At 46.5% G+C, this 9,991-nt stretch overlaps 1 protein-coding gene across 1 annotated transcript; it reads left to right on the top strand.

The window, feature by feature from the left end:
* Positions 1–283: 283 nt before the first annotated feature.
* LOC102574773 (arylamine N-acetyltransferase, pineal gland isozyme NAT-3) lies at positions 284–2,276 on the top strand. Its single transcript, XM_006273973.3, has one exon. It carries the CDS (start codon positions 377–379, stop codon positions 1,265–1,267), a length of 891 nt encoding a protein of 296 aa, XP_006274035.2. The 5' UTR covers positions 284–376; the 3' UTR covers positions 1,268–2,276.
* The last annotated feature ends 7,715 nt before the right edge of the window (positions 2,277–9,991 follow it).

Raw genomic sequence — 9,991 nt, forward strand, 5'->3', positions numbered from 1 at the left:
ATGAGAATGATCCTATTCCTATTGTTGCTCTCTCCTATTGAGATTGTAAGTCCTTCTGAGCAGGAAGTCTGTATTAAATGTATGCATGAAGTACTCGGCACAGTAGGGACCTCAAGACGGGACTGTAGTATGACAGCAGCAGCACCAAACGAATATTTGCATAGCTGGAGAACATACATTTGGATTAATTCATTTTTAAGATTTTTACTCAATATGGTAGGCTGTGCTAAGCTATTCAGGCAGGTCACGGGGCTTGATTTTGTAAGGCACTTGCCAATTTAATTAGGTAGTGAGCAAAGGAACCATAGCACAATGACTGGGGTGACATGCACTTAGAACATAATCATTTCTTTTCTAGCTTTTTTTTGCAGGCACCATGAACATCCAGGAATATTTCACCAGAATTTCTTACAAAGGCCCCAGTGAAAACCTGGACTTGGAGACCTTAACTGCAATCTTCCAGCACCACATTCGGGCTGTTCCCTTTGAGAACCTCAGCATCCACTGCGGGGAGACCATTGCGCTGGAGTTGGAACCAGTGTATAACAAAATAGTGAGGAGGAATCGTGGTGGCTGGTGCTTGGAAAGTAACCAGCTGTTGTTCTGGGTTCTGAAAACACTGGGATTTAATGTCACTCTTCTGGGAGGAAAAGTGTACGACCCAGATGATAAGGCATATGCTGATCATCCCAATCACCTTCTGTTAAAAGTGGCCCTTGCTGACAAATCTTACATTCTGGATGGTGGGTTTGGGGCGGTCTGTCAAATGTGGGAGCCCATGGAGCTGATTTCTGGGAAAGAGCAGTCTCAGACTCCTGGCACCTTTCGCTTTCTGGAAGAGAAGGGGACCTGGCACCTGGAGAAGAGAAAAAGGCAGGCATACTTTACCAGCCACAGCCACTCTAAGGTTCATCTACTGCAAACAAATGACTACAGGAAGGTTTACATCTTTACCCTTGAGCCACGAGAGATAGAAGATTTCAGGGCCTTGAATGTGGAGTGCCAGACATCTCCAGATTTTGTGTTGGTACGGAAGTCCATCTGCAGCCTCCAGACCGCCAGCGGGATGCGGTCCTTAATTGGGTGGAGATATACTGAGATAAAATACAACTACAGGGAGAACATGGATCTGGTAGAAGCCACGATTCTTCCTGACGGAGAGGTGGAGAAGACACTGAAAGATAAATTCAATATTACTCTAGATAAGAAACTTCAACCAGTGAATAAAGGCAAGTCATCTGTGTTTCACCACTTGGCCAGACTCTAATCCCACAGGGTAACATCAGAAAGAATCTCTCTCAGCATCCAGTTGATTTCAAATCACCTAAGGCCTGGGTTATCACTTTTCATCGTGGGTAATGAGAAGGGTGGCACATAGTCATGCCACTGTAGGAAAGAAATGCTGATTCTCACAGCTCCACTTCCTTCCCTGCTTCTCCCTTTGCTCCAGATGTGTATACCAGTTACAATTTGCTTCCTACTTGTGCCAAGCTCGGCTGCACCGGCTGGTGAATTGGGAACTGAAAGCAAGTCTTTGCCTATCCTCTGCTTCGCCTTCCATACAGCTGCCCAAGGAATATCAATGCAGAAAGACCATGCAAGCCCCCTTACGCTTGAATGATAAGGCACGGGCACAGTGTTTCTTAAATCTGCTGGTTCCCACCTGTGGCTCTGCGTCAACACATTGCGCATCAGGGATTTAGACCCTGCTCATGGGCAAACATTAATTTACTGCCACATTTGCAACCCGAAAAGCAGACAGCTAATGGGACGTTTATTGACCTGCTTCTGAGTCTTGACACAGCCTCCAAGCTCTTCGTGACCTGAGCATGTAGGGACACCTGTGGGACCAATTTTGATGGAAATGACAGCATTTATAAAAAAATATAAATTAAGCCTGATTTTTAAAACCATTTTCACTGACAGCATTAACTCAGATTTTCCCCAGTTAAAAGACTCATGATGATTAATTTTCATTAGTCAATATATTTTTCAAAATTGTTTGTTTGGTAAGAAATATTTTAGGATGACCTGCCTTTTAAAATAAGATTTCTGCTCTATTGTTGCTGTGGTGGGTACATTTCATCTGAATCATCAGCCACTGTATATATTGCTTTTAAACTGGGGTCACTGTCCTGCAAAACCTCACTTGTGAACGGTCAATCCGTAAGTCAATGGAGTTACTTTCCTGTGTAAGGAGCACAAATGTTTACTGTTTTAATTGATCTGCTGTCCAGAAATGTTACAAGTGAAAATCCAGGGAGTAAAATCATTGTTTTTAATCAATTTAAAAAAGAATGTCTGGCTAAATCTTTGCACTAAAATCAACCGTAGTATCAGCTTTCTTTCACCCGGGACCTTTATCAGGAGACTCCTTCCCTTAAGGGGATATGAATCCCGTAGCTAATAGGTATTATGCCTTATTACTACAGTTTGTGGTGTCATTTGAAAGACACAACTGACATAGCAAGAGCTTACAAAGGGCTGTCATCATTTTAACGTGGTTAAAGAAACAAATGTGAAAGACTGCCTCTTGGTAGAATAATGTTCCCTCTCCTATGACCAGACCAAGAGCTTTCAGCTTAGCTGTTCCAATAGGTTTGTCCCAAAGTCCAATTAGCAATGCCCCTTTACACATAATATTGTAAGGGAATTAGTCAGGGGATCACAAACAGTTCCTCTAGCAGATACAGATTTATCTCAATCCTTACAACATCCCTGCAGGAAGGGAAGTGCTGCTACTCCTAATTTACAGCTGGGACATTGAGGTGGAGAAAGACCAGAGTCCCCAGCAGTCAAAAGCTCCCCACAAAGGTGATACAGTTGTCTACCCTGGTGATCTTCAAAACGCCTATCTTGCTGGGGTTGTCTGGCAGTCTTTCCTGCCCAAGTGCAAGGGGGCTGGACCCGACGATCTGTAAGGTTCGTTCCAGCCCCTAACAACTATGAAACTATGAAAGGCCTTTATGGTTCCATAGTGACTGCAGACAGGGCAATAGGAGTGGGATTACTTGTGCAGAACCAATGGATCCTTTGGTCACGTTCCCAAACACAGGCGCAGGGAACAACCCAAAAGTGCCTGACAGCGGTCCTATCTCAAGGAGTTCCCGCTCAGTCTGTCATGCTCACTGCAGGCTGTTGCCAGCTTTTTGCTTAATATGACTTCAGCAGGCAGAATCCTAAATCAGAGCTGTAATTTTGAGATCCTCTAACTTCAGCGAGAGCTGGGTACAGAATCCCCACTGATGACTAGTCAGGCCCCAGACTTTGATGTCAACAGGTGTGGAGCTGGATACCTGCACTCTTTTAGAAAGCTGAGCCCACAGCCTCAGGAATTTTGCCTTGGAAAATAAGAACTGAGCTCTTAATTCAGACGTTGCTGCTGCGGTCAGCAGATGAGAGGCTTTGGGGAATCAGTCGGGAGCTTTCAATCCAGAGCCCAGTTAGCACAGGTGGCCAGGCTTGTCCCCAACCCAGCTGGTCAAACCACTACATTGTTGGGCAACCTGAGCACAGGACTCAAGGACTGAATGGCCTCTAGGGATGGCATGACTTTTATCCTGACAAGTAGCCCCTTGAGGATAGGCTTGTGGGCACTTTGCAAGATTGCATCAAGAAAGTTGACCTTGGTGGTGCTTGGATGGTACTTGTATTTTGAACTTTGTTTCCAGAAGAGAAGGTGAGTTGATCTGTCAAGGTGAGGGTGTAGCTTCACTTAAGGCTTGTACCAACAAATGATTCACCCATAAGCAAATTTTACTGCCACAAAGACAGCTGCACCCATATGAATCCCTGCCTTGTATCACAGATAACTCATTGCCCCATTGTCCAGGGCAATTTTTTTTCCACTCACAATTAATAACTTCAGCACAATGATTTTTGTGTGCATGTCTCTGGTGCAAAGGATTTTGGGGGTTGCTAATTGATGTCGCACAGTCCTTTGCATTTTATTTACCAGTGGGTCATCTACTCTTGGCCTGACACAGAACAAATGTTCCCTCCCTGTTCAAAAGGCAATCAGGACTCATAGTAGAGATGATACCTTTTATTATCCCAACATGATTTTTGGAAAAAAAATTCTTTAGTTGCAAAAATCTTGTTGGTCTAATAAAAGATATCATCTCCACTATGAGTCCTGATTGCCTTTTCCTTGAGACCAATACGGCTTCAACCTGGATACCTCCCTGTTCACAAGTTCTGCCATGTGGTCAGGCTTTTCCTTTTGGGCTTGGACACTCCAGGAATCAATATGTTGGAATTTCATCTACGGTCATGCTTGCTTGTTATGCCACAAGGCCTCTTCTGAAGTCACAGGGTTTATTGTCCAGTGGGATGAAGTGAAGTTGTAGGACACCCATCCTTAGTAACAGGCTCAGGAACCAGATCTAGAATTATCGCCCATGTGAGGGCTGTGGAAGTTGGAATCTGTGAGTCCCAGACACTTGGGGACACTGGTGTTCACCACCACAAAACATCTGGTGACCTTGAGGGTGCAGAGGGAAAAGAACAGAGCAGCAGATGTTCATGGAGCATGTAGATGCATTCGTCATGTGCGGAAGGGTTGCTTAGGGGTGAAGAGAGTTTCTAAAGCAGGACAAGAAGAAAGGAGGGTATCTCTGTCACAAGGGAGTTGGCAGGAAAGGGATTTGATCTGATCCTGAAGCTGGCAGGATCTGCAAGGGTGCACCAAAGCACAATCGGTTCCCCAAACTGTTTCGAATTCAAGGCCCTTGGGCACTGCTACTTCCTATCAGACACAGAACAGCTTGCGGTGCAAATCCCACTTCCCGAGCCCCCTAAATCACGTGTTGGGCTTCTGCTGTAGCAGTACACCTGAATGCTCTTGGCTGACCCTGGAGAGAAGTGTCTGCTCACTGCAGCTGTAAGCCCTTGCTCAGGATTTTAATGTTAAATCCTTTTATGTTAAACTAACTCTCTTCAACCCACCACCACCTTTGTTTGCCCAGTTCAGGATGCTTGGGAAGCTCGTATTTACCCACTTTTAGTGTGAAAACAGAACAGGCAGTGGACAAATAGAGACTATTTGTTCTTGCTCAGAATGAAGTTTCATTTCCCCCTGTCTTGCCTACATATATAGGCAAGGTACTTCATCTGTCTCACATATAACCCAGGAGCCAGTCTTAACCTGTATTGCCAGGTTTAAAGCAAAGGTCTCAAATGCACAAGATCCCAGAAACCATAAACAGCACATGACTAAAATGGCCAGAGAGCCAACTTGTGTCTACTATGTGCTAAGCAATGAACAAGTGCAAGACTTAAAATTCAGGAGAGCAGCTGAAGTGGGCGCAGCAAACCCTGCAGATCCATCACACAGAGATTTCAAAGCAGTTGATAGCTACGTTGTCTTCAAACATACAAAGCTTGTTACGCAAGCACCCACAAACTCTACATAGAAACCTTTAAGATCTTTCCTTAAGGTCTCCTGGACAATGAGATCTCCTGGACAATGTGATGGTTGTCACTGGGAGCTAGCATCTCATGGGCTGCTCACATCCTGCAAATCTCTCTACTTCTGCCGCTCTACCCTTGGGGAGTTGCTCTCTCTTGTTCACATAGATCTTTTGCAGAACACAGCATGCAGTTATAATACAAACTAGGTATTCATCTCCTTCCTTAAGTTGCCTACTAAAAGCCCACCATCTGACTACCTGTCTCTCAAATGCATACTCCACTGTCAGACAGTGACAGGTCTTTGCTGCGTACTAAAAGTCCAGTGAAAAGCTACATTGCCCACAGCTAGAAAGAACATGCAGGATCTCCCAACTTAAGAGGATGCCATCCACAATAGCTATGCTGTTTGCCCTGCTGGGAAACCAAACTTGTATAATATGGGAAAACAGAGAAGAGCTCCTAAAAAGTCTGAAATTGTGAACTTTTCTAAACCAACCTGCACTGACAGTAGGGAACCCATCACAGTGGTCAACTTGGAGCCAGACAGAGAGACCCCCCTTTCTCGTTAAGACCTCTAAAACCCACATACGTGAAATCAGGGAGCACTGTTCATGAAGAATCAGCAGTAATCTAAGGATGGGCGAGTCCTGTTTCCTTTCATGCATGCTTAATGGTGCTGCAGACCTCTTTTCCTCCAGCCCCTTAGTCAATCTGCCCACACTACATTTGTTCGCGACTGATCAGAAGTTGTTGGTGGTGAGTGCAATGAATCACAGCTCCAGCTGGGGATTCACCCAACTTCCAGCAACTCACTGGCTGCTTTGCTTGCAGGAAGCTGACCTGGCTGAACATAGTCTTTAAAACAGAAGGGGAGGCAGGACAGGTCTCCTGATGAGCATATGGGCTGTCCTGACCTTTGTGGGTAGGCATATCTGACACCATTGCAAAGGGTTCACTAAAACAGGGATCTGGCGTTGCAGCTCAACTAGGAGGAAGCCAAAGAAAGACCCAACATAATCATTTCCTTGAATAATCCCCTAGGCCACACTTTCCCAGTCCAGGAGAGGAAGGGATGAGAGAATCCCATCAGGCTTGGCACCACGAGAACAACACTGCTGTGTGACAGATGCTAGAAATATAGATCCAGATGTTGTGTGCAGCCAAAACTACAAATGATGCATGTACATCTTTAGAGAGGCCAATGAACAGAAAGCATAAGAGAGTTCGGGCACCTTGAGAACATACCTATGCCCAGCAAGACCTATGTGGCTGAAGGTAATGCTCACAATTTGACTTTCAGGGGGAGTTCATGCAAGTATTCACCTCCTGTTTCCAAACATTGAGGGGCACGTAAAGACAATCTGGCCCTTAAAGACTGCTGTGTTGAGCCCTGGGAAACAAAATGATATGGTCTAAGTGCTCATGATGAGTGATATGCCCCCATTGGCAAGGCATGAATCCAAGGGACTGAAACAAGGAGAGCTTTTCTGGGGAGAGAGGAAAGAGGGTTGATAAAATAGGGAAAGCCAAGCTAACAAAAGCAGCAACAGTACAGGAGACTCCCTCGGGATCTTGGCAATAGTCCTGAGCCCCCCTCTCCCAGCTGTGGCTCTCTTAGGAGACAGTTCAGTGCTCCCCACCTACCCCTGCCATTATACACTCCACTCCCACTTCATTGTCCAGGGTTGGAGGAGTGTACGTTTTGTGCGGGTCAATCTCTTGCCTGGAAGGCATGTGCTGTGCTGAGCTCTGGCAGGTTGCAGAGAGGCCCTCATCGGAGCCCCTCATCATCAACTTCAGCCCAACCTGTCACCTCCCTCCTCGCTGCCCCGGGCAGGCTGCCTGCCATCCCAGGGCTGGGTCAGTGCTGTCCCTGCTCAACCCACCACTTCAGGGCCAGCTCAGCACCACTGCTGCTCCACTTCCCGATTCATCCCGGCTTCTGAACACACTTAGCTCACTTCTGCTGTTGTGACACCTCAGTCTTAGGACAGAGATCAGCTGCAGACAGGACCCCAGCAATACCCCTGCTACAGGAGACCTGAGTCTGGGCTCCTCCAGCCTGTAGTATGTGCTTGAACAGTTCACCCAGGCATGGTTGATGCAGTCCTCTTGTCCAGGCATTAGCTGATGGGAAAAGCAGCATTTTATTGGCCCCTAATTCAAAACTTAACTCTGTTATCACCAAAATGCCCAGGACTTTGGCATAACTGGAATTTGCCCCGCTTCTGTCTGTCCCTCTCGGTGACCACCGGGTGCTGGCAGAGGATCCTCTTCGCTCCACGTGGTGGTTCAAAGGTGCCATTCCCTACCAGGAGTTCACAGCAAGCTCCCTATTTTTTTAGGGCTTTGGGTGAGCAGAACTGCCTGGGTGAGGAAAGGGATCTTAGCAGTTCTGTGTCGGGCATGTCATGGACTGAGGGCTGCCGTGTGAGATACAAGGAGGAGGGGAGAATGGCAGCAATCTAGAAACAAGATACTGAGGGTGATGGGGAAGAATTTAGCTTGGGGAGACAGGAGACAAGTTTGGCTTTTACAGGCATCGTAGGTGCTCACAAAACCTGAGCATCAATAGCAGCGATTCTCAACCCAGGTGCCACGGTACGAATACTTCCACATGTGAACCACTGCACAGGGACGGAGTCTGGGGTCTAAAAATATAGCTCTAATGTCCTGAGGTTTTGCGTTATGTACATCGCCTCGGGCTAAAAAATAATGCTGATGATGACTCAAGTAGTCAGGAGGCTGAGTTTCTTTTTTTTCCAAGTTTTATTTTCGTGCACCTGAACATTATTTATGGCCACTAATAATTTGTTTTTAAAAGACCCTGAGCATAAGCAAATTTCATCAGCTCCATATGACTGAACACCAGATAAAATGATAGTGGCATCTAGTGGTCATTAACATGTCACAGGAAATAGGAGGATTGGAAGAACACACATACTGGAGGAGAGAATTTTAAACCACACTACCCAGAATCCGACGAAGGGAAGGAAAAAAAGGAAAACAAAATGAACCAGATGTGGCTATGATAATCTGACTCACCCTGTAATTCATTCAAAATTGGTTTACAAATGGTTGAGAATGCAAAAAATGCAAAAGCATAATTGTGATTAGACTGTGTTAACCCACTGATTAACTCCAAATGCAAAAGAAGGCAATTCCTTCAGAGAAATCCTGTGGATACGTAAGAAACGGTGCCTGCATCTGAACGAATCAGGAAGCTGAGAATAAAGGCTAATGCACCACCAACCCCCCACCAAACCAAAATCAGTTGTAACACCAGAAGTTTAGACATGACAATCAATTATTTCATTTCCTCACTGTGCAGTCTTCAGCTCTGGAGCAAAGAGTTTGGCCACCTGGATATCTGTCTTATAGGGTCATACAGCTGCTTCCATGCCTTTCTTCTTTCCGTTTCACCTGGTACACCAAACCAGATTAAGACACAGGAGAAGCATTGTTCAAAAAGGGAAGCTTGCTGTAACCTGATTCTCTCCCAGGGGTATAAACAGCACTAAGACCTGCAATGCTGTTTGAACTCCAAAACAGGCTTAATTCCAAATATTCCAGTGTTGCATTGTGGGGACAGCCACAAATTCAGTCTCACATCCCTCCCCCCACCCCAGACAATCTCTTTGGCAATCAAAGTCTTGGGCCTTCCACAAATGCGATTGAAACTGTGCGGGCTGGGTCTGACCCCGGGCCCTTTTCGTCGCTCTGCACGCGGGCTGTGGCCAGCAGCCCGGGCAGGCCGGATCGGAGAGGGCGGGCGCCGAGCTAGAATTAGGCACAGACACGTAACGGTTGATTTTAAGATTATTTTACTTACACCGAGGTGGTCGTGGTGTAGGCTGAGAACTTGCTTGAGTTGCGGTTACAACGGAAAACATGAACACACGTGGAGGTTGCAAGGCTCCACGCAGACAGAACACGAACAATCACGTGGAGCTTGCTAGGCTCCACGCAAACAAACTCCGGATGTCCAGGACAAGCGCGCATTAAACTCATCATTACGTCTTATAGTAGGCTCCGTTCGAAGACGGGAAGAGGTGGGCTGTGGATCAGGCCGCCAAACTCCTCTGAGCAACACACAGGGTTTCTATTACCCTGCCGCGCACACCCAGAGTCCCCACGAGATGGATGCGGAGTCCTTTTCGGCTTGGGCGGAAACCGCTCAAGCCTCTTATACGGCTAGCAGGCCAATCGCTAGCCGCTACATGTGAATAATTTAGCACTAGCCAATTGCGGGGCACAAATTTGCATACGACAAGCAGGAAATCTTTGCACCGTGCATTTCTGTGTTGCAAAGGGAAATGCACCCTGCAAAGATCGCTGCAAAGTGGCGGGAACACTCCCCTGCACGCGGGTTCTCTGTGCAGCAGAACTCCTCCGTGCAATGAAGTTGCAAACCCACGGGGATAATTCTTAGTGCCGAAGCACACACAAAAAAATCAGACCTTTGGGTCATGACAGAAACCAACCGTTGTCTCAGACCAAACAGCATGGTCTAGACTTCCAGCTGGTGATTCAGACTTACCCAGTGTGATGCCGGCTCCTGTGTGAGTTGTCAGAACAG

The sequence above is a fragment of the Alligator mississippiensis genome, chromosome 10 (genome assembly GCF_030867095.1).
Source record: "Alligator mississippiensis isolate rAllMis1 chromosome 10, rAllMis1, whole genome shotgun sequence".
Lineage (NCBI taxonomy): Eukaryota > Metazoa > Chordata > Crocodylia > Alligatoridae > Alligator > Alligator mississippiensis.